The sequence below is a fragment of the Bombus terrestris genome, chromosome 11 (assembly GCF_910591885.1).
Source record: "Bombus terrestris chromosome 11, iyBomTerr1.2, whole genome shotgun sequence".
Lineage (NCBI taxonomy): Eukaryota > Metazoa > Arthropoda > Insecta > Hymenoptera > Apidae > Bombus > Bombus terrestris.
This window is the reverse complement of record NC_063279.1, coordinates 7,825,105-7,848,587: the sequence shown is the minus strand read 5'-3', so window position 1 is coordinate 7,848,587 and position 23,483 is coordinate 7,825,105. Positions and strand designations below refer to the sequence as shown.

At 32.9% G+C, this 23,483-nt stretch overlaps 5 protein-coding genes across 12 annotated transcripts; 3 read left to right on the top strand and 2 right to left on the bottom strand.

Moving 5' to 3' along the window:
• Positions 1 to 48: 48 nt before the first annotated feature.
• On the top strand, positions 49 to 6,488 carry LOC100643705. The gene is made up of 4 exons (XM_012313880.3): positions 49 to 388; positions 653 to 4,385; positions 4,461 to 4,674; positions 4,764 to 6,488. The coding sequence occupies exons 2-4, from the start codon at positions 681 to 683 to the stop codon at positions 4,964 to 4,966; spliced, it is 4,122 nt and encodes a 1,373-aa protein (XP_012169270.2). The 5' UTR covers positions 49 to 388; positions 653 to 680; the 3' UTR covers positions 4,967 to 6,488.
• Positions 6,489 to 6,588: 100 nt separating this feature from the next.
• Positions 6,589 to 8,544, bottom strand: LOC100643820 (syntaxin-18). Of its 3 annotated transcripts, none has more exons than XM_048410046.1 (2): positions 8,412 to 8,544; positions 6,589 to 7,865 (listed from the first exon to the last, which is right to left on the bottom strand). In XM_048410046.1, the coding sequence occupies exon 2, from the start codon at positions 7,590 to 7,592 to the stop codon at positions 6,621 to 6,623; it is 972 nt and encodes a 323-aa protein (XP_048266003.1). In that variant the 5' UTR covers positions 7,593 to 7,865; positions 8,412 to 8,544; the 3' UTR covers positions 6,589 to 6,620. The 3 variants fall into 3 exon arrangements, with proteins under 3 accessions (XP_048266003.1, XP_012169271.1, XP_020721017.1); XM_012313881.3 differs by having other exon boundaries at positions 8,279 to 8,413; XM_020865358.2 differs by lacking the exon at positions 8,412 to 8,544 and adding an exon at positions 7,933 to 8,109.
• Positions 8,387 to 10,181, top strand: LOC105666253 (coatomer subunit epsilon). Its single transcript, XM_012313882.3, has 3 exons — positions 8,387 to 8,528; positions 8,728 to 9,216; positions 9,286 to 10,181. Exons 1-3 carry the CDS (start codon positions 8,397 to 8,399, stop codon positions 9,592 to 9,594), a joined length of 930 nt encoding a protein of 309 aa, XP_012169272.1. The 5' UTR covers positions 8,387 to 8,396; the 3' UTR covers positions 9,595 to 10,181.
• A 132-nt stretch (positions 10,182 to 10,313) lies between these two features.
• LOC100644027 (poly(A) RNA polymerase gld-2 homolog A) lies at positions 10,314 to 17,894 on the top strand. Of its 4 annotated transcripts, none has more exons than XM_003399021.4 (11): positions 10,314 to 11,025; positions 11,464 to 12,219; positions 12,317 to 12,702; positions 12,800 to 12,984; positions 13,052 to 13,335; positions 13,408 to 13,576; positions 13,669 to 13,812; positions 13,892 to 14,020; positions 14,112 to 14,301; positions 14,379 to 14,494; positions 14,572 to 17,894. In XM_003399021.4, the coding sequence occupies exons 2-11, from the start codon at positions 12,037 to 12,039 to the stop codon at positions 14,733 to 14,735; spliced, it is 1,950 nt and encodes a 649-aa protein (XP_003399069.1). In that variant the 5' UTR covers positions 10,314 to 11,025; positions 11,464 to 12,036; the 3' UTR covers positions 14,736 to 17,894. The 4 variants fall into 4 exon arrangements, with proteins under 4 accessions (XP_003399069.1, XP_003399070.1, XP_020721016.1 ...); XM_003399022.4 differs by having other exon boundaries at positions 12,782 to 12,984; XM_020865357.2 differs by lacking the exon at positions 10,314 to 11,025 and adding an exon at positions 11,049 to 11,360 and having other exon boundaries at positions 12,782 to 12,984.
• Positions 17,895 to 18,355: 461 nt separating this feature from the next.
• LOC100644215 (regulator of nonsense transcripts 1) lies at positions 18,356 to 23,388 on the bottom strand. Of its 3 annotated transcripts, none has more exons than XM_012313886.3 (6): positions 23,057 to 23,388; positions 22,754 to 22,976; positions 21,847 to 22,124; positions 21,625 to 21,780; positions 20,957 to 21,550; positions 18,356 to 20,881 (listed from the first exon to the last, which is right to left on the bottom strand). In XM_012313886.3, the coding sequence occupies exons 2-6, from the start codon at positions 22,940 to 22,942 to the stop codon at positions 18,739 to 18,741; spliced, it is 3,360 nt and encodes a 1,119-aa protein (XP_012169276.1). In that variant the 5' UTR covers positions 22,943 to 22,976; positions 23,057 to 23,388; the 3' UTR covers positions 18,356 to 18,738. The 3 variants fall into 3 exon arrangements, with proteins under 3 accessions (XP_012169276.1, XP_012169277.1, XP_003399071.1); XM_012313887.3 differs by having other exon boundaries at positions 22,754 to 22,992; positions 23,082 to 23,388; XM_003399023.4 differs by having other exon boundaries at positions 23,082 to 23,387.
• Positions 23,389 to 23,483: the final 95 nt, after the last annotated feature.

The window sequence follows — 23,483 nt, the reverse complement described above, 5'->3', positions numbered from 1 at the left end:
AATTCGTAAATGTGCCTTGTTACCTAGCCGCGAAACCCTGCAAATCTAGAATTACATAATCTATGATTACTAAAAGTGGCGATGGCGTTTTATGGCCTGTATTGCTTTGTGTCTAAAAAGTGGAGTTTTCGTGGTATTTTCTATGGGAGACTGGTTTATTAATGTAATTTTTGAGATTAGTAATAAAAAGAAGTGCGTGATCAAAACGTGTACGAGGTACAAGGTTAGAAAGAGCAAGTGTGAAAGTAGCGGGCAGAAGGAATACATGAGCTCCCGCTTCGGACGGCCGGCGAACATATTTATCTTCGACAGCAAATGTAATATTTTGACAAGGAGGTACAAATAATTCAATTGAAAAAATACGCCTCATTGTGCGTAATCAATTGTGGTACGTTTCACTTTTTATAACTTGAGATTTCCGAGAAATTTTCGTGATCACATGATGTTCCCGCCGTAACCTTCTATTCTCGTTGTAAACACCGTATTGATATATAGGGTGTCCTTGAATTTCGCTTCGATCTTTTTTTATGCTTTATCTCGATTTTTATGAATTAGCAATTTGAATTTATTCGTTTTAAAATACATAACTTTAAGAGTTATCCATAAGGGGAATTAAATTAATAAATTTTCATTAATATATTTTTAATTCCAGTATGTTAGCAAAAAAAAGATAAAAAAATATGTCAGAAATAGAAAAGATAGAAAATAGTACAATGGAAAATCAAGATATATGTTCTGAAAGTTTTGAAAAGAGCAAGATTTTGATATCTAGTGAAGCCAATAGTTTGAATGAAAGTCAAGATTTTCATCTAATAGATACAAGCGATGATGAATCGCAACGAAATTTAGAAAATACAAAAGATGAAAAAACATTATCTTTTGTCTCTGGTGATAACGCAGGATCAACTTTGAATGAAATAAAACTAACGGCTGAGCATATAGCAAAGCTTGATGTACAGAATGATGATATTATAAAAGTAGAAGATACGCAGGACGTTGAAGTTATGAAGGAAAAGGAAAAACAGGACATAGAGCCATCTAAAAAGGAAGAGGAGAAAGAGGTTAATGAAAGTAGTACCTTTGAGAATAAAGACAAATTTTCTGATGATGAAAATGAAGAAATAATACATTGCACACCATCTGAAGCGTCTTCACCATCTAAGAAACAAGGTGGTACTAATATAATAAGTCTAAAACGTAAAATGGGTTCATTTAGTGAACCACCTACAAAAATTTTAAGAACATCATCTAGGGAAGATGTATCAGTGCCTGAGAAACTAGTACAGGAAGAAGAAGAAAATTGGAATTTTCATCATGAATTTCCTAAAAATTGCTCTAACACAAATATCATAATTGCAGAAACTCAGGATGTTGGAGAAGATGACAACATGAAAGAAATGATAGAATTGTCAATATCATGTAAAGAAAGAGATAGAGATGAAAACCACCTGGAATTGGAAATGAAAGATTATGAAATAGATAAGAACAAAAATTTTAATGATGCACCAAAACTACATCAAGCTATTACAAAGAGAGACCTTAATGAAGAGACATCAGAGGTAAAAAATGTATCACAATCTAATGAAAATAGAGTAATACAGGTTCAAACAAAAGAGAAGGACTGTACGTCTTCTCTAAAAACTGTTGCAGTTGAGAAATTAAAAGCGGATTTGAATAATAAAAATACAGATAGCATTAGAACAATTGAAGCAGAAGATAGTAAAGTAACATACAGTGAAAAAGCAGAAGATATGGAAAATGGTATTGAGCCTAAAAGAAACATCAGTTCAGAAGAAAACAGTAGCAATGTTCAAGAAATATCAATGTCTAAAGAAGTATGTGAATCTCACTCTAACATGTATTCTGGGAGCATATCCAAATCGCGAATGAGCATAGAACTTATATATGATAAAACTACTGTTCACGAAGCTAAGCCGAGATCCAAAGAATTAGTAGAAATTGATGAGGATGGCGAAAAGATAGTATTAGATTCGTCTCAAGAAGATTCTGGCGGAAAAACCGAGAGTAAGAGTGTCCTAGATAATACAAAGTCTGATACAATATACAAAAGTTGTTACGACAGTAAAAATAGTAGCGAATTTAGTTATAAATCGGTAGAAAATGCCAAAGAATCATCCCTTGATTCGGTTAAATCTAGTGGTAAATTGGTAAACGGAAGTACTGAATCAAAAAAATGCGATACCGACAGTACAGCTAGTTTACAATCAGACACATTTAACGATATGCCAGTTCTTGATAAAGCAGATAACATTGCCACATCCGTACATAATATAAACAAGCAAGTTAAATCAATTTCTATACTTAAAGACAGCGATCATGCTGACTTATTAAGTGTAAGTGACAATGAGCCTGATGTTTTTATAGTAGATGACAAAAGTAAGTCGAACTCGATTCACAGTAGTACTATCACAAAAGCCTTACAAATGGAAAAAGAAATTGGTATGTATGTTAGAATGAAATGTTTATTACACATTGATGAAGGCACAAAGGAATTTCTAAGTAAAGAAATCATTGGTGTGCAATGTGAGACTGTTGCTACAGACAGTTGCTCCACTTTAACCAGACAGAAAAACAATGATACATCTGCTTCATTGGCAGACATTTCTGGGAATGACAATAAGGAAATATCTCCTGGATCAGTAAACAGTAACCCGCAATTATATCAGCTGAATCCTTCCAGGCTTTCATTTGCTTCAACAATCAGCTTAAGTTCCGCATCTAGTGCCGCTTCACTGGCAGCCAAGCTTGCGATAAGAGATAGTACACATTTCTCGTTACCGAGAATACCGGCGAAACATGCGAAAAGACACGGCCAAGATATTCATTCGCTGAATGATAAACACGCAATAGACGAAGCGTACGAACGTCTAAGCAAAGAATGGCAAAACAGTCATCTTCTTGCAACAACTATTTTAAACTTTGCAAATACCGAACTCACTGGAGTTGATGCATACAATGTTAGCAACGAGAGGATAGACGACCAGTTACAAAAGATTCGGTCTTCTACGCCAGAAGTATCACAAGATATAATTCAGTTACAAACTCCTAAAAGCACAAAGAAGAGCAAAGCAGTAAAGAGGCCAAGAAGTAAAAGCACCAAATCAGATAATCAGTCAAATGGAGTGAGCAAGATTTCAAAGGTATTAAATCTCGCAGAGAGCATTAATACACCGAATAGAAAAAAGAGCAAAACGGAACATACGGATAATATATCGAGCATTATAAATGTTTCAACGAAATCCGAATCGCATATAATAGCAGATGAATTAATTGGTAAGGCTGTATTCGCTAAATGGTCCGACAATAATTATTATCCCGGTACAGTTATCGATAAAATAAAGACGAAATATAAGGTAAACTTCTATGATGGAAAAAATAAAATACTTATAGAAGACTTTGTTATACCGATACCGAAAGTTTTGAAAGAGGGTTTATCCGTGTATGCCGCTACCAAGAATTACGATTATGGATCGTGCGGTATAATCATCAATGCTGAGATTGTAAATAACGAAGTATATTACACGGTAGAGACAGACGAAGGAGAAAAGCTAGAAGTTCAAATCAAGGATCTCTCTTTATCAGCTGATCAGGCTCAAGTGCTGAAAGAGGAAATCAATTTGGGGAATAAGAGTCTTCCATCTACGCCAAAGCATTTAGGGCAAATAACACTAGATAATATGGTTGATGGAAAAAGACGTTCGAAACGAATCGCCACTCCCAGTTTTTCTACTCCTAAATCTAAACTAATTCAGACTCCTACAAACAAAATTGAAGTAGAACCATCTGTATCGGGTATAACGTCATCGATTAAAAAAGAGAAGAAAATACCCTTTGAAAGTGATGGCGTTTCCAGCGACTCTAATGTTTCTGTAAAGGACGAAGTCTTTTCTATTGGAGTACAACCTGAAATAATTGGAACCCCGTATGAGCAAGTTGTTAAAGGACCACAAAATCGAATTAAAAGCAAATCGAGAAGTAAAAAAAAAGTAGATGATGAAGAAACCATTGCAATGTTTGGTCCAATTCCGCGTACAGATTCGAATCTGTTTAAAGGCATGTCTTTCCTTCTTACCTGCGCATCCGTAGAGACTATCGATCGATTTCAAGATGATAAAGATTCAGATCCAGGAACCGAAGATGAGATAGAATGGTCGAAAAAGCCTTTTATAAGAGATAGATTAAACAAGCAAATAGTGGCAGGTGGCGGAAAAGTCTACACTGACTTCAGTGAAATCCCACAAGACGAGTACAAAAATACAAAATTAATAACGAACGTGCCAAACACAACTGCGAAGACTCTGTTGTGTCTTTCGGTCGGTATACCCGCTTATAATCATAATTGGATAATAAGATGTTGTCAGGAGGTAAGTATCGTAATTCTAGTACTCTTATACAAAAATTTATTATTTTTTGTAGTTTATAATTGTCGTATTTTACAGGGAAAATTTGTAAATCCAGCAGAAGATGGATTACCAGCGGGATGGAGCTTGGATAAAAATTCATATATCGAAATGTTCCAAAGACAAAGCAACAAACCATTGACTCAGGTTGTTGTGATAATTCCAGTTGTAGAGTCTGAAAAACAATTTGCTCCATTTTGGCGCCAAATTTGTGAAAACGCAGGTGCTGTTATTATATTAGCGGATAAAGCAGGTATGAATATTTTTTATGATGAAAACTTTGTAAATTGAAAATATAATATTAAGTATTGATACTAAATAAGACTTTTAATCAATTTTTAGATGTAATGGAAAGTTTTGTACAAGGAACTGTAGTTCTTACAAATAGTTTGTGCCCATCCTGGGCAGTGGAGAAGGCTAATAAACTACAAATTCCATTACTTTCTACAACATGGATTGTTCAATGTTTGATAGAAGGGAAATTTTGTCCGTATGATGCAAGTGTTCGTTATAAATATAATTATAAAAAAAATTTGGTACATTAAATGATCGAGAAATTACATCTATAATCTCGGAAGCAGGTGAGATCCTGTTTTTGTAAATTACAAAAATCTCTTACTTTTACTGTATCATTCTAAATATATTTGATAAATGGAAAATATTATTTCTCCCGTTATCAGACACCTTAAAGCACATCTATTTGTTTATACATTTATCAATTGCAAAGTACTACTACCAGCTTAAAACTATTATTTTAGTGGTTTTCCAATGTCAAAAATCTTTTGATAGGTGTCTGATAGAAGAATTAAATTAAGGTAGTTAAGTATGATTCCTTAAATATAATATGTTATGTAAAGTTAGTTTATGTTCAAAAATATTGAAACATATTTTATATAATAACACTGTATACTGTATGAATATTTGGTGTAAAGATTTCTCTTTTTGTGATTTCTTATTATACAGAACTTACATATGCTTATTACACCGTATTGTTTATCACTTTAAAAAAAAGGTAGAGTTAGAATTTTGTAACATTTTGTATAAATCAAATTCTAAATCAAAAATGATTTTTGTAAAAAAAAGAAAACAAAAAGCAAATGAATTGTAAACAAACAAATTTTAAAAAACGTTCCATAATTAATTTATAATCGCAATTTATGCGATTCCATATTATTATTTCATTTACATCAAAATTTTTTATGCTGACAAGATTGTTTTAAGTATCGTTTTGCTAGAGGCAAAAAGATATACAAATATAATATAACTAGAAATCTAATAATAATTCATATTTACATTAATGTTGTAAATAACTGGATATTGTTTTTTCCATATTAGCTTATTCACTATAATCAAACAACGCATTTAATTATACACGAATTATTATTATATTTCAAGAGCAATTTTCTCCTCATATTTACATAGGTAATTATTTGTTTCTAAAAAACAAAACAAACTTTGCGTTATCGGGGAAATAGGCAGTTTGCTATAAGAATTATTTTTGTATTAAGACGCGATTCTAATTTGAGTTTATTAGTTTTTATTTGGGAAATTCACAGCAAATATTAAAATAACTCTGTAAATCAAAGTTAATAATGGATGGTGTATCGTGTAAATATTTTTTTACATAAAATTATAGTGACAGATCGTAAAACCTATTTACATTACACTTTTTATGTACTGGATATATATCCCATCAGTAAGGAATTTATAGAACTCTTATTACTTATTCATAGCGGGTATATGTTCAGTAAAAAACAAATATCAAGCAGGTTGCCTCTAAATACTTTAAAGTAAGATAGCATATATGATCTTTAAGTGATAAAGGGTACAAGAAAATGTATCTTATACGAGCGTTTGCGATACTTTCATTAATTTACAGAATGACTTTCTGTTAAACCAAATATCAATAGGACAACAAAAAAAAGAAGGAAGGAAATTGTATGTGGCAGTTGCACATGTGCGAATGTGTATATATAAGTAAATATATACTACAAATTTTATTATATAAGATGTAGCTATTATGTAAAATGTTTGGGGATAAAATACAGTGACATATTTTGGCAAATATTTTGTTCATTTTCATTAACAATCTAGTAGGACATATAAGTATTATGCATATTAATATTTCACATATAGTACAACGACCTTCAGAAATATGTACAAACAATTGTAATAAAATAACACATTCACTTCTTTATTTTAAGGATTATACCAATCGAGAAATAACAGAGAGAATGACATAACTAAAAGAAAGAAAAGAATCCACACTCGAAGCCCAGCATTCCTTTGAATCGCTTGCCTAATTTGCTCATTAGCATCTTTTACGTTTTCCGTCGATCCAACGACATTCGTCATTAAACGATCTAAGTCCTTGTCTTGATCCAATACTTTTTCTGTGAATATTTCTTGAAGTTCTGCTATATGTACAACTTTACTTTCTATTTGTTTCACTTCTTCCGTTAATGTGTTAAGTTCATTATATAGTTGCTTGTTTTCTGCCTCTAAGGTCTGTATATCTTCAGGCGATATTTTTTCTTCATACATCAGTGCATTTACATCACCATTCATTTCTTGTATTTTCATAGCACTAGATTTATTAGAATCAATTTTACTTTCCTTATCTTCGGCTTCATTTGTGTTTAAGCTAGGTTTTTCCACTTTAGGTTGTATCTGTTTGATAGGCTTTGTATCCAATTCTAGTTTGGCAATTTTTCTTACTTCTATCGCTCTCTTTACTTGTATTGCTTTTTGTTCTGAGTAGATCTTACAAACATTCTTTAGGTAATCCTCAATTAATAACAACATAATTTCTCTGTGTTCTAAGTTTTGTGGAGAAACTTCAGAACCTGCTATTTCTCTTCTTAAATCCTTGATTAATTGGGAACAGGTACTCATTATTTTTTGTGCACCAATATCAATTTTATCACGATCTCCATCTGACATGCTTGGTACATTTGACAAATAGTTTGAAAAATTTAGGTATGCTTTACGGTTCTCCAATAGGAATTCACGTAATTTGGAAATTTGTGCAACAACACCTTGAGCTTTAATAAAAAAGGCACTTTTATTCTTTGCCCTTTTTAGGTTCCGTGTATTATCATTAATTCCTAATGCTTTGTTACGAAGACTAACAGTTTGCACGCTTACTTTAAATAGTGTACTAACATCCATTTTTAATTGTTGTTTAAATGAACTTTTTCATATATTTAATAAAAAAAAAGAATATCTTATTTTACGTTCACCAATAGCAGCTTTATAGCATTCAATAGAAGAAGACAAAGTTTAAAATAAAACTAATTGTAATTTTTGGATCATACAGGAATTGGTATGTATAATACTTTAGAAAATTTATATATGAAAATGTCGTCTCATATCCCAATAAAATTGTTTACCTTACTTTATAAAGTTCATTGCATTATGCTGTAAAATATCACAATGCTTAACCTAAAAATAAAAAAGATCTTAAAAATACGGGAAATGACATCGCTTAAACAATTAAAAAAGAATGTACCATTAATGCAATAAATAACTTAATATGTATAGGTGTATAATACTATAATGAAGCCATTGCAATTGTCTCATTTACTACCTCAATGACGAAACAAATTGTATTATGATTTTTGAAATAATGATTTATAATTTATACACACAATTGTTTGTATACGATATAATTAATATATTTGCATATATTCTATTTTACAATTTTTTACGACGTTTAAAAACAGATATTCCAGAAAATATGTTAAGGATATGATAAATGGAAAATATTAAATTTAATCATTAATACACGAAACTGTATTTAAAATCGAAGAACGTATACTTGAATTAAGTCGTCTAAGTTAAAAGAAAAGACTAACCTTAAAATTTGGAAAAAAATGATCAAATTGAAAAAATATATAAAATTGAATTATTCTCATGGAACGAAGTAGTCGGTATTGCAGTACACGATTTTTGAAAACCGGAACACGTAGCTGAATGAAACAGTATTACCGAAATGACAAGATGGCACGTCAGCAGCAAGCAGACGTCGACGAACTTTTCGACGTGAAAAATCACTTTTATATTGGAAACTATCAGCAATGTATCAACGAAGCACAAAAAATAAAGGTTTGTTTATTCAAAGTACATTTCCTTCAAACGATATCCTTGCTTCTTCTCCTTATTAAAGGTATTTTTTCCAATACCATCAAAACGAACTATTTTACTCTTTATTTCCATGATGTTAATCTAATTTTTATTCATGCATGTTAAAAATAAATTCTAGTTACTTAAAATAGAATGTTAATATCATTTTTTGTTTTTATAGTCATCTTCGCCAGAGGTGACGATGGAACGAGATGTGTTCCTCTATCGTGCGTACATAGCGCAACGAAAATTCCGTGTTGTGCTAGATGAAATTAATAATTCTTCCCCTCCTGATTTACAACCACTGAAAATGTTGGCGGATTATTTTGCGAATCCTGCTCGCAGAGAGGTGATTGTCACCGAATTGCAACAAGCGACCAACCGCGCTGATTACGATAATCATAACTTCCTAATCGTTGCTGCAACCATCTACTATCATGAAAAGAACTTAGAGGCAGCACTTAGGATACTTCGTAATGTAGATCACTTAGAATGTCTAGCCCTAACGCTACAGATTTACTTAAAAATGGATCGATTAGATCTTGCAAAGAAAGAGTTGCTAACTATGCAGGAGAAGGACGATGATGCCACTCTGACACAACTAGCACAGGCATGGCTAAATATAAGCAGTGGTGGAGATAAGTTACAAGATGCTTATTACATATTTCAAGTACGATCATATATGTATTGCATGAAATGTTCAATTAGAAAGCAATTTATTAATGTATTATGATTTTAGGATATGATAGACAAACATTCCAGTACGAGTATGTTATTAAATGGTCAAGCTACTTGTTTCATTGGGCTAGCTAAATATGAAGAAGCTGAAACAGCTTTGCAAGAATCTTTGGACAAAGATAGTAACAATCCAGACACTTTAATCAATATGATTGTCCTTTCTCAGCATATGGGAAAGCCGCCTGAAGTTGCTAATCGTTATTTGAGTCAACTGAAAGATTCACATTTGGAACATCCATTTGTTAAAGAATATTTACAGAAAGAGATAGAATTTCAAAGGCTCAGGAAACAGTATTCTTCATCCACCTAAATCATACCAAATCATAGCATTTTATGAATTAAGGTTTAAACAGAAGTATCAAAAACAATGTAATAATACAAATTCTAGATGCAAAGTGCTATGAGGTTAGAGTGCTATTGCAGGGTAAAACGCACTTCTACATGAATTCGAGTCCTTGTTCTCTGTAGAGGAATATTCATTTCCTTTTTTTCAGTTTAGTGATTTTATACGAGGTATTTCACTTTTGCATGAAATTTTTACAGTAATTGGCAAATAAAAAAGATAGATGAACGAAACAATTTACAATTTTTACATATATAATTAAGAAGACGTATAAAAGAAATATAATTAGGTATCTACTCTTCATCCACTCTCTCAATAAAATATTTATAAGAATTAACAATATGGCTGCCATTTTATATTACAGTTATAAGACAAATCTATGAAACGAATATCAGATAAAATTTCAATTTGCATGCATTTTGACATACATTAAACGAGAATGTATGTGTTAATACAAATTTCATCTCATATATTATTACAGTATAACGACTTATTCCATATATGGGTATATTGATAACAAAAAGAAGCATGAAATATACATTCAACTAAATCAATTTGCTACTATTTTCCTTCTCATTATAAGTAGATTACAAATGTTTATGCAAATTCATATTTTTCTGAACACTTTGTAAATGTTATAAGTAAATTGCAAATTCTTATGGATTAATGCAAAATTTAAAGATACAAAACTACACAGAATTGATACAACATATAAAGATGTATAGAATATCCAAAGTAAAGTATATATTATATATATATATATTATAGTATATATTAGCGGACTAAACGAATCTTCACTTAAATTCTTTTTTAATTATGTTCATAAAAATATAAATTTGCATATTTGCAGTCTAGTCGTAACTTTGCACATTTTATTTTATTTTTAATTTTATATATTGTACGTAAATTCTATATACTTCTACTCTTTAATAAACGCATAACATCCGGTAGTCTAATTATAGATAAAATAATCGAACGATCGGCAACTTTTCTCATTGCTCCTTTGGTAAATCACGATTTCTTCTAACGCCATCTGACGTTGCATTTCGTAAATATCTAGTGTCAAGTCGAAAAACGTTTATTATATGGAAGAATTCGAAAATTTAAACGGGCAAGTTTAGTAAGTCGGAATGCGTTAAAAGTGTCAAGACTCTCGTGCAAATCCCGAAGACGTGATCACCGCAGGAAAATACGTATTTCGTTGTTTTGAAGATCATATATCATTTACCGGATTCCGGCGGGAGATACAATCGTGAAACCAAGGCACTTTTGAATATCGTATCGTTCTCTATTAATCACTTGAGAACGATCAGGAATCACAGATCCGTGGGTTTTTTTCTTAGAGAAATATCGCGTTAGATCGAGAACAGATATTTGTAACATGGCGACTCAGAATAGGTATATTATCAATTTCTGATTATATTATTAAAATGACGGTGAATGCTAATGCTAGTCTATAATTGTCCATAATTTTGATCCCTGTTGTTGCATCGTCTTCATCGGTTTTCTGATTCTTCTAATTTTCCCACTTTTCTTAACTAACCATTTTCCCTGTTATGTACATGATAGATAGTTTTTTTCTGTATATGATTCGTATCAAAATAACTGATTGTGGTACCTCTGTGTATTAAATATAATCTATAATCATCGTTACGTGTTTAGAGACAATTTTCTAATTATATAGTGTTATTACATATCAGTGTCTAACCTATAATATAGAAAATTTTCACGTAGTAAATATTATATAGATACATAGATTGGTATACAAGAATTAGTAATAAAATTATTATATTCGAATCGATGATGAATTTTGTTAATGATTTTTTGTGTTTGCAGGAATGCACTTTGCAAGTCGTGAATCTAGACCCTTTGCTAAGAATTCGAAAAATAGAAGTGTTCAATATTTAAACGTCACAACGGCCGATCAAAAGTACTATCTACTGTTGAAATTAAATAATAATAAATGAGATACAATAAGAGAAACGAGTTCAGGGAATTTATTGAAGGTCGTAGAGAAATGAGATATATTAAAATATAAGATACATGGTTTATATTTAAAGTGTTCTCCTGGAATTTATGTTATTTGTTCGACTATTAATCAGACAGTTAACATTTTGCATTAATTTAACTTATTTCTTTACAAATTATATTTAAAATGTTTAGATATATGCTATATATCCAATGAAAAAATACGACAGGAAAAGGTTGAATTTGTGAATGATAAATGTGTAGCTATATTTTTTTGTTAATGAATTTTATTTTCAAATCGAAATTTATTACAAATTTATGTAAATAATACTCACATATTTAGTGCATTATATAGTATAATACTTGCCTTGTTAAGAAGTACAAAAGTTCCTCTAGATTTAAGTACTATATTTTGTAGCATTTTATATATTTATTTTGACTATGTATCATACTGTGTATCCACCACAAATAATGGTGCAGATAATGGGTGGCCAACAGGCAAATGGACAGTGTCCACCAATTCAACCACATACAATGCACATTCATGGTGCAAGTGCATTCCATCAAGCAGAATATGTAAAATATCACACAGATGCTTGCTCTCAGAACAGACATATGATTCAAGTATGTTCTTAAGTTTATTATATTTAACAAATTTCTAAATATTAGTGTATTCCAATAATGGACTAAATGCATTTGAGTACAAGCGGTATTCTTGCAGACAGGATCTTATCCATTGGAGCTATTGATGGGGGTTGAGATACCATCTTTAAGGCATGTGGAGTATATGCAGTCAAATAATGGCACACAACGAGGACACTGGCAGAGACATGTAAATACATCCAACAACACATCTCTTATACCTTCTCCACATTTTACTTTTAGACCAAACAATAACGGTTTGGCAAATAAAAAATCAAACTGGTATAATAAATTGAGTAAAAGAACTTCTTTCCGAGAGTCTTTCGTAAATAACGAAAAATACGGCAGTGATAGCGGCTTCAGTTCACGATCTCCCACACCGAATAAACATCACATCGATAGCAGTCGAACAGAGAGCTCGGATGAACGAGATTCTGTAATTTCTTCGGTAGAACAAAGTATGAAGTGAGTATTATTCATTTAAATAAATAAAAACAATTAGATCGGTTATAAGTAATATCATTTTTCAATATGTAAAAATCAGGAAATTATTCTCTTACAGAAAATCACACAAGATGCTTCCAAGTAGCGTTACAAACAACAGAGTAGTGCAATATGGTATAATTTCAAATAGTCCTATGCACCAATATTATCAGAGTCAAAGATCTATTAATTGCTATCCCGCTACTATGTCAACATCTAGGAGTCAAGTACAAACGTATCAGAATAAAAGAAGGTATCATTCAGGTACGTTCATATTGATAATACACAAATTGATTTGTTCATTTACTTCAGAAATAAATTATAATTCTAGGAAGGAACAGTCCACCTCCTCAAAGATCACCTAGAAATAAAAGATACATGGGATTCTTATCACCCAATTATCATGTGTTTCCTAGATACGGAATTGCTCCAGATCGATTTTTAGCTAGATCACATTTGGTTGAAGTAACCCGTACACCGGACGATTTACTTATTGGATCGGTTTGGGATAGACTTTCGAAAGAAATTTGGTCAAAATTTATGTTAAATCAACAGACTGAGATTGTTTATAGGAACAAGATGATGCTTTGGAGATATCTTTATGTTTATATTAAGGTAATATATGACTATTTGATTCTGACTTGTTTACCTATGAATGGATATTTAAGTTGAGGTGATCATTTTCAGACTGCTTTTCCAAAATATGGTTTATTCTTGGTTGGCTCTACGATGAATGGTTTTGGGTCTGATAATAGTGATGTTGACATGTGCCTTTTAGTGAGGCATACAGAAATGGATCAAAGGAATGAGGCTATTGGGCATTTAGAACAAATATTAAAATGCCTCAAGAGATGTGGTATGTTAGTTTAAGTATTAGTTTCACATTAAGAAGCAGATATTAATTTTATATCAATTCGAATTAATCAAATAACCTTTTTATACTAACAGATTTTATAGAACAATTAGAACTTATACAAGCAAAGGTGCCAATTCTAAAGTTCTACGATTCAATACAAAATTTAGAAGTTGATTTAAATTGTAATAATGCTGTTGGCATTCGGAATACTCATCTTCTTTACTGTTATTCTCGGAGTAAGATGATTATTAGATAAAAAATATTTTGTTTATGTACAATGTTTTAATTTCTGAAATTATTTTCACTATTTTGCAGTTGATTGGAGGGTGAGACCATTAGTACTTGTGGTTAAACTTTGGGCTCAATCTCAGAATATCAACGATGCCAAGAACATGACAATATCCAGTTATTCCTTAGTTCTTATGGTCATTCATTTTTTGCAGTGTATGTATTGGATTTACATTATATGATACTAATATATATATATATATATATATATATATATATATATATACATTCTTTATTCTTTTTTTAGGTGGTGTTAATCCACCAGTTTTACCATGTTTACATTCACTTTATAAGGGCAAATTCGCACCACATACAGACATTCATTGCATAGATATCCAAGAAGAATTGAACATTCCAATTTCCATACTTCGGCCTAAGAATCGACAAACTTTAGGGGAATTGTTTGTGGAATTTTTTCGATATTACGTCATGTTCGAGTAAGTACAAAGAAAAAAAAATATATTAGAGTATATTTCCATAAAATAAAAGTTTAAATAAAATAAAATTCAATCAGTTTCAATCAGTATGCGATATCAGTTCGGCTGGCAAATAAAATAGCAATAGAAGAATGTCGAAGGGCACGATCTTATAAAAATGACCCTCATCAATGGAAGTATCTATGTATCGAAGGTGAGTTATGTGATAATTTAAAAATTATTAGAGAAAGAAAGATGTTCTGTACTCATGGAATGTTTACATATCTACAGAACCATTCGATCTAACTAACACTGCTAGATCAGTTTATGATCCGGATGTTTTTGCAAGGATTAAACATGTCTTTGATTGTACATACCAAAACTTAAAAGAGCATCATGACCTAGCCAGGATATTCATCAAGGTGGATTCTACTTCACCCTATATCGTGACGTAATCACGTTTGTGCAGGCTGGTACAAAAATACTCACATTATCTAGCATAATTTTATATTTGAAAAACGGTTTATTTTTGCAATTGGCCTCTTTCGATATAATTCGAGGCAATTCGACTGATACCACTTGAGATAAAAAAGTACAATGAGGTAATTTTACACTTACCTAGAGCTAATATGCTCGTATCTTGTGATAATAGCCTGCGCTTTTGTGCAACGGCTCATCTGTTGCGTTTATAAGCTCGAGTTTTTCTCTCGTCTTGTTTCGTTTCTGTTTTATTTGCTTTTTTATAAACATATAAAACCACTCACAGAGAGCTCTAATACGATAAAAATAGAACATTCATAAACTTTCTTTAAACATTTAATATGAAAATGTAGTAGCATTCGTAACTCGATAAAAAATGACACTAAATCAAATCGAATATTCGATAGTAGTAATTGTATGTATATGAATGAAACACTTTTTTTTGTACAAAAACATTATTATCGTTTTCAGAATCTTTTCAAGTTCACTTCGGTTCGTATGCTTTTTTATATATAAAGTTTTTTTTCCCTTTTTCAAAATTCTCAAATACGAAAATACGGTGCCTTACATTTATAGGCTACTATAATTTATTCGATACGTAGCCTCCCATTGATCTAAAAAGTATGATGCAAAGGTCTTAATTGCCCTTGAAAATTACTTCTAGTAAAAATCAAAATGGGTTCAATGCAATGTAAAAAATGAAAGAAAAAAGCATATATTTAAAATTAGAAGAATGACATGTCATCGAATTTTCTTTCGACTATATAAAATATTTATATGCAAGATGAAAAGTACTTATTCTTAATTTAATAAACATAGAGAACTTAAATTTACACATAAAAAAGCATTTAAAAAAATATCTCCTTGAGATAATGAAAAAAAAATTAAAAAGCAGAAAAGATAAAAAATTGTTGTTCGAGAAAAAGAAAAAATTAAAAAAATATAAAAATAAAAAAAAAGATGTTAACTAGATGTACATCAATATTGTCAACAATAACAGCAAAAGATTAGTTAAAATCAATTGGTCATCTTACTAACATAGTGATGATTAAATTCCGATTATTTATATCATGTGCCAAACAAATAAATTATTTTCGTCTTTACTTCGTGATTCACGCATTCTACCCGATATGTACTTCTTAAAGAAAAAATATTCTCTATGAATAATTATATATTAAAAAAATTTACAAGTAGACTGAACATCACTAGTATATTATATATTATTATATTTGCAATAGCGTTTCTTCTAAGGTGAATCAATCATCAAAGTTCCTATTTTCAATTTAAAAAAAAATAAAAAATCTTTTATTCCAGTTCTAGTCTAATTTTGACTAGTCTTTCATATGAAAAATAACATATTAGATATTTAACATAATGTATAATAAAAACATAAGGCTGTGTTAACAGTATGAAATCTGTGAAATGCTGTGTACAATCTTTGGGCCTGTGCAAATTGAAATATGTTATTTATAAATCAAATATTAAAATTAACGATTTGTTAAAGAAAAAAGTCATTATTTTTATCAAAATTTCCTTTTGTATGTACTGAACGATTTAGTCAAATTTTCGAATGATTAGCGTAAACAATGTATGTCATATGTATATTGGCAGGCCTAATATATTTTTCTAATTAATTTACTTATTTTTGTAACTGATATAAAATGAAAACTAAATAGTGTTAAGTATCTTCTTTCGCTCAACTGGAAACTCATAATCTCGTTTATTGTCAATTCTACGCACATGTTATACAAAATTTTAAGGCGATAATATCAAATTTTTGTAATTTAGATTTTGTTGTTAAATAAAAACTATTTATATACACATAGAATGTGACCATTAATTAATCATATTATTATAAAATTTTATCGAAAGATTAACTTTAATCGAAAAGTGGTATACAACATGTGATACTTTATAGGTTAGAAACGAACGAAATAAATTTGTTTCTTTTCAAATTAAATTTATTCATTTTCTTAAGATTTCACAATGAATTTCCATACTATATTCTGCAGTTAGCGGTGCGCTGTTGGTCGGAAAGAAGAAAAGAAAACAATTTTGTGTCATATAATGTGTTGTCTTGCTTTTTTTCTCTCATTTTTAATTTGTTATATGAGTCAATTATCAAATTCATTACCGCGAGAAGCCAGTATAAACAGAAAATAGAGAAAAAAGAAAAATAAAATAGCAGGGGGTATATGAAGGTAAGAAAAGAACAAAAAAGAAGAAAGTATCTAAATTAAAAGAATTAGCAGATAGAACGATGCTTTAGTCAGTACATTAGAACTAATAAAATACTTTGAACACTAAATGGACTACTTTATACCGTTATAGATAAGAATAATATTCAAAATCCAAGTAATTTCTTGTTTTTTCCCAGTATTCCTTTTCTCAAAACTGCAGTTGTCTGTATCTGAAAGATGCTGTTAAAGGATTATAATGTTAATGATTGGATTCAACATTCCCATTTTCTCCCGCTTTTTCTTTTTTTTTAGAGTACATTGTCTTAATTGTTTCAATGTACATTGTGATTCGTCACCTTTTTAGTCATTCATCTGCAAGTCGTATAAAAGAAAAAACACAAATACTGAATGAAATTGTTTTTTTTCATTCTTGCGCGCTCTCTCGACCCCTGCGGTAAATAAAATATATACAATATATATACCGGTCTAAGCAGAAAAGATAGAAATTAATTAACATGATCAAAAATTAATAGGATTCCTTATCGGATAGCGTAATGTCAATTATCACGCCAAGCTTCTGAGAAAGGATTCCTCCTTCACGATGATACTCAAGTGTCGGCCTCATACTGTTTGACGACAATTCGATCGGCAACGTTTCATCGATGATGGTAGTTTTTGTCGGTTAAAGGACAAGCCAATGATAAGGATGGTCTTGTACTGTCATTGTTTTCTTATTATTGACGTTGTCGCGTGTCCACGCGTTGCAAGAACCGTACTTTTTCTGTTGTAATTTTCTTTCGCAGCTTACAAGATAGTGATCGAAAGAGGTCTATATGAACCATCAAAAAACACGATATTTTCAGGGTCCTGTAAAATCTCTATAGGGGCATAATTCGTTTCTCTCTTTCTCTTTCCTTCCCTTGGCAGTAGTTGTTCATCCTATACCTTTTCTAAGGAAATGTCAAAAAGACACGTAACGCGTTTATCAGAACCGATATAATGCACTCCAAATCTTCTCTCCTTTCCATTCATCATATCTTCGATAGCAAATTAAACATTCGCAAACAATACCATTTCCCCTTCATTTTCTGGTTTGTCATTTAAAGATTTGTTTAGTATTTTTGTACGTTTTTTAGCTAATACGCTATCTTGGCACACTTTTCGAATTTGGTCAAGTCATGAAGCATTACACGTCCCGTATCTCTTTCTTCCTTTTTTCCTTTATTATCGTTATATTTTTTTGTGTTTTTGGTATTTTGATGTTTTTTTGTTTGTTTGTTTTACTTTGCTGTGTGTGTAATTCTAGCGTCATTCGATCCCCGCGATAAAACGGTACTTTTACGGTAAGCGCGTGTCACGGTGGTGGTTGGTAATTTTGGTGATAATGTCGTCTCCCAGTCTTATTCTTTTCTTTCTTTTTTTTTTTTTGTTTTTGTATCTTTTTAATTGTTTTTATTGGCTTGTCATACTTGTTTGCCAGGTGGTTTTACTCTTTAACCGTTTTCTTTCCCCGTCTAAAACAGCTTAACATTTCGACGGTAAATGACGACGGGCTCCCCCATTTGTAGTTTTTTTTTTTTTTTTTTTTTTTGGTTTGTTTGCTTGTTTGTTTTAAAACCCTCTTTTAAAACGCCGACGACTGCGTGTGCATATACCGTACTCGATCGCCGAGCCGTTTTACCGTTTTGCGCAGTTAGTGATTTGTGGTTGTTGGTCGAAGAAGAATTGGTCGAACGAGCCTTCAGTCGCTCCCGCGACGCTGCATAGCAATTGCGTTGCTCAGCCGTACGATCTCGGCTCAATATGGCTGGGAGAATTGTCCCCCGGCTTGTGACTGTCCGGATTGATAAAAACCACTTCGATCACCCTGATAAGTTGAATCTTGTGATAATAATCCGTCCATCTGTGATTGAAACTCTCCGACAGCGAAGGAATCTTGAGAAAGTTCCGCTTGACTCAGTCCGGGTTGAGAAAGGCTGAAACCTGGTTGTGACATACCTTGCGTCGTGCCTTGTGTTAACGGTAATCCTGGCTGACTATATGGCTGGGTATTCTGTTCTGATTGACTTAGTTTACCCATTCGTGGGCCTTGTTTGTTCTTCGATAAAGCTGTACCTCGCCGATTACGTTGGTTTTGTCTAGCCTGTAGGGCCTGCTGATGTTGATTATAGAACCGTGGTGGTACGTGTGCCATATTCATGAACATTCCCACTGGAACTGGTACATTATTCATCGCTGCTTGAGCTCTTTCTGGGCTAATGTAACTAATAGTGTCGTGGGTTCTGCTGAAGATGTCTAAAGGTACGTTCCTTTGGTAATAAGGATTATGATTCTGTGTTCCATTTACTTGAGTACCTGATCTATCGTATACCGAACCTGGGATCAAAGCTTCCCTTGCATCGTACATCGACGTAGACATAAAGTGAGAGCCTGGATTAGCAGCATTGACGAGTTTCTTTGGTTTGGCGAATTGAATCATAGATTCTTTAAGATTATTCAGTGGTCCTTCTACGAGAACTTTCTGTTCCTTATAGAAACTTAATAGATGATTCCATAATGGCTGTTTCGACAATACCTTTGGATTTCCTACGATTATGATTCCGTATTTCGCGCGGGTTAATGCGACGTTTAACCTTCGTGGGTCATTCAGAAATCCAATACCTTGATGTTCGTTCGATCGAACGCAAGACATAATTATTATATCTTTTTCTCTGCCCTGGAAAGCATCTACGCTAGCGACTTCGATTTCCTGGTACAGTTTCGAGTGCAAGGATCCTTGGTATTGCATGTATTGCACTAAATAAGCTCGTTGACCCTCGTACGGAGTTATTACTCCAATTTGTTCAGGTTTTACTCCGCAACGTAAAAATCTTGTTGCTATTTTTTCAACGTTCGATGCTTCCGTTCGATTTAAGTATGATGTACCACTTCCTGCAATTTCTTCTTGACCTTGTGTAACGTAGAAAAACATAGGTTTGTCAGGTGCTGGCCAAGGAAAATCAATTTTCAACAATTTCCTCTCGTCCGCGCACACGCCGTTTTGCAAAGAACCCTCATAAAAAAAGTTTGATGGGAATCGTGATAGATCTGGATGCATACGATATTGTACTTCCAATCTGAAAGGTCTAATTCCCAATACTACTAATCTTTCAAAAAGAGACTGTGATAAACCAGCCCTGGCAGCTTTCTTGCACATAACTACTGGCCCTAATTGACAATGATCACCAACAAGGATTAATTGCTTCGCTCCAAGAACAACTGGTACCATACACTCAGGTTCCGTTGCTTGCATACTCTCATCAATAAGAATTGAGTGAAATTTAAGTCTATGTAACCTTGGGTCACCAGCTCCAACACAGGTGCAGCAGATCACATCAGCTGCCTCTAATAATTCTTTTTCTGCTGCTTTCTTTAGTAATCTATAACGTTTTTCGTCAACGCTAGACAATTCACCAGTCTCATCTTTTAGTTGTTGCAATTTTTGCAATTCAGTATTCGTCTCCATGTTCTTGATTTGATTATGCAAGGCAAGAAAGCTTACTGGTGAATCAATTGCTTCTCGTGACTTCGCACAAAGTCTCACAACCTTTAAATTGGATTTGTGTATCTTTTCTGTTAGTTGATCAACAGCCGTGTTCGAAGGAGCACATACTAATACAGGACCACCGTTTTGTTTGACAAGTTGATAAACTATCGTAGCGCTGGTTACAGTTTTTCCTGTGCCAGGCGGTCCCTGAATTAGAGACAAGGGTCTTTGTACAGCGTGTTTCACGGCATATACTTGTGAACGATTTAAGTCTGGCAGATTCGGAGCACTGAAATGTTTAGGAAGATGGCAGCGAAACAAAACTTCTTCCACCTCGTGTCCTAACAATCTATGGTATATGTAACCGGATACAGAAGTGTCGTCCACAGCAAATTTCCGCAACGCTAATTGCATGCTATCATAAAAAGGATGTTACGTTAAAAGAAGCACATCTCTAGATAAAAATGAGAAGTGTCTGTAAACTACTTACCGATCGAAACTAGTGCTTTTCCAAATAAAATCAACGACGAAGTTACTAACACACTCCGTTGGGGCGCCAGAATTATTTTTCAATTCGATCCCTACTTCCTCTCCATAATTATCAGGGATCTTGATTACATGTCCAATTCCAGACCAAGGCTTGTGAAGTTCACCCAAGTAGCGAAGTCTTAGTTCATCGCCGTGCATCAATTTCATATCACCGTCTGTTTTTGCTAACATGAAATAGGCGATTGTCTTTTTATTTAGTCCAACATCCCAACGTACTTCAATGTTTTCTTGCGTTTGAGATTCCTTCAAACGTTTATCATAATCGGCTTCTAATTTTACGAGAGGGCCAAATATGTTCTGATACTGGTATCCATCTTCGTACCGCAAAAGTACTTGTTGCGGTTCTTCATCTACACCGGGTTTTTCAAGATCTTGAAAGGTCGCGTCAACATTGTCTCGCCATAATTCCTCTAACTTATTGATTTGTTGGGCCGAAATTTGTCTGGCACGCAATTGTTCCTGTTCTGATGGAATTTTTACTAACCAAGCTAGAAAGGAACGGTCTTCTATCAATGGCTTCCATTGTTCTTGATCCCTATAATATTAAAACAGTATTAAATATGATAGTAATTTATTACAATTGTAATTTTTTCTAAAAATGATAATTACCAATTCATATCCTTCAACGAACTCTGAGCTGCACATGGTTGGCGGCAGAGTAATACAACAACAGAATCTGCTTTTGCAGGAATGAAGCCAAGAACGAAAACATTCCTAACAGCACAAGAGTAACACTCAAGGACAGTTTCTCCCAAAGGACCATCTCTGTAATATAAATCTCTCATGAAATAAAAATCATTCTATACAATTGAGTTGTGTAAAATATAATACCTGTGTAAAGTAACTTCCTTATGTTTGGCTCTGACAAGGTGGTTGATAATGTGAGAACCAGATGTATTTCCACGTCCATTACAGAACCACTTGCGGCAAACATTGCACATAACAACACAAGATGCTTCATGAATACCACAATATTTACATGCATGTTCTGGCAAATCACGATTGTAATATGCCTCCTCTTCTTCTTCTTCAAATTGCAATTCCGCAAGGCTTTGTGCTGCTCCAGATATCTTCAACTCCAAAGATGAGCTGCCGCTTGTTCCATTAACCTAGAAAAGAATCATATATGCACAAAAATTATCAATAAATACTTATTCCTATATAGAATTAAACTCTGCATCCAATACGTAATTAATCTTTGTTTATTTATCGCCTATTTCATCTGTTTTTTCAAAATCCTATATAAAACAATTATGCCATATTTTGTTTATAATATTGATATTACATTATTATTTTTCCTTCCATACTTGAAAATATTAATTCTAAACCGGAAACAATTCAAACAATTCACCTTGCATAACACTATGAAATGTTCTCCATATAAGAATCTAACCTCTAATCATAGAAAAACTACTAATCACGTCTGGAAAACCTGATTTAAATATGCGATTTCTGTATTTACAACAATCCGTACATCGCAAAAATCATATTTATTAGTAAGTCCTTTCAAATACATATCGTTAAAAGTAAAAAAGGAAAGGCCAAAAAACTCCTGCTAAGGCGTGGACATAAGGAACTAATGTATGTCGGGAATTAGTAAAACCAAACCTGGATTGAGGTTAGGTGATATCCGCGTGATTGAGAAAAAAAACCTTGTACACGGATGAACGAAGTGAAGAAACAAAAATATAGGTTAGAGATCAAACGTGGTAGACGTATGGTCAGTGAAAAAACGAACCTGTACGGGTTGGTTAGGTTGACTTTGGGCAGCATCGTGTTGCGAGGCCTGAGTTTGACTCGGCGAGGGCAACGTGAAATCAGTGAAGTCGAATTCGCTACCCTGTGTATCTGCACCAATTAAATCAGCTTCTTCCGTGTCTAGGAACGTCAGAGTCTGACTGCTGGGTCCGTATGCATCGACGCTCATCCTGTACCGATACTCAATGTGTCCTTTTCGTGCCCTGCAAGAAAATAGAGCTGGTTCCGATTCCGTAAAGCGCCGAATACACCAGTCGTGATAAAATAACGCAGCACAACATACACAAGAATACGATGGTGTGATTTACCGTTAGCAAAATGGTAGAGAAACGAAAACCACCACGTAATAGCGAGCGAACTCTGAAATACTGCTCAATGAAAGAGGCCAAGACAGAATCCTACGCCATACTTCGTCTCGCGCAAGTCTCGCGCCCACCAACACCGACACGAGTATACAACTAACTTTTCTTCTTGCGCTCGTCGTGTGTTACGTCATCAGCTGATTTCCAAGTGCGTTCCAAAGAGAGAGAGATTGAGATCGAGACTGAAGGTTGTGGGGAATTCCAACAACTTTTCTATTTGGCAACGAAGATTGCCTTTCTCGCGTTTCGATTCTCCGTGACGATCTCTCTCGAAATTTTTATCGGTTAAACTCGTTAAACGTATAGTAAGCGCCAGATTTCGTCTCATCCCGATAGATGGCGACAAGA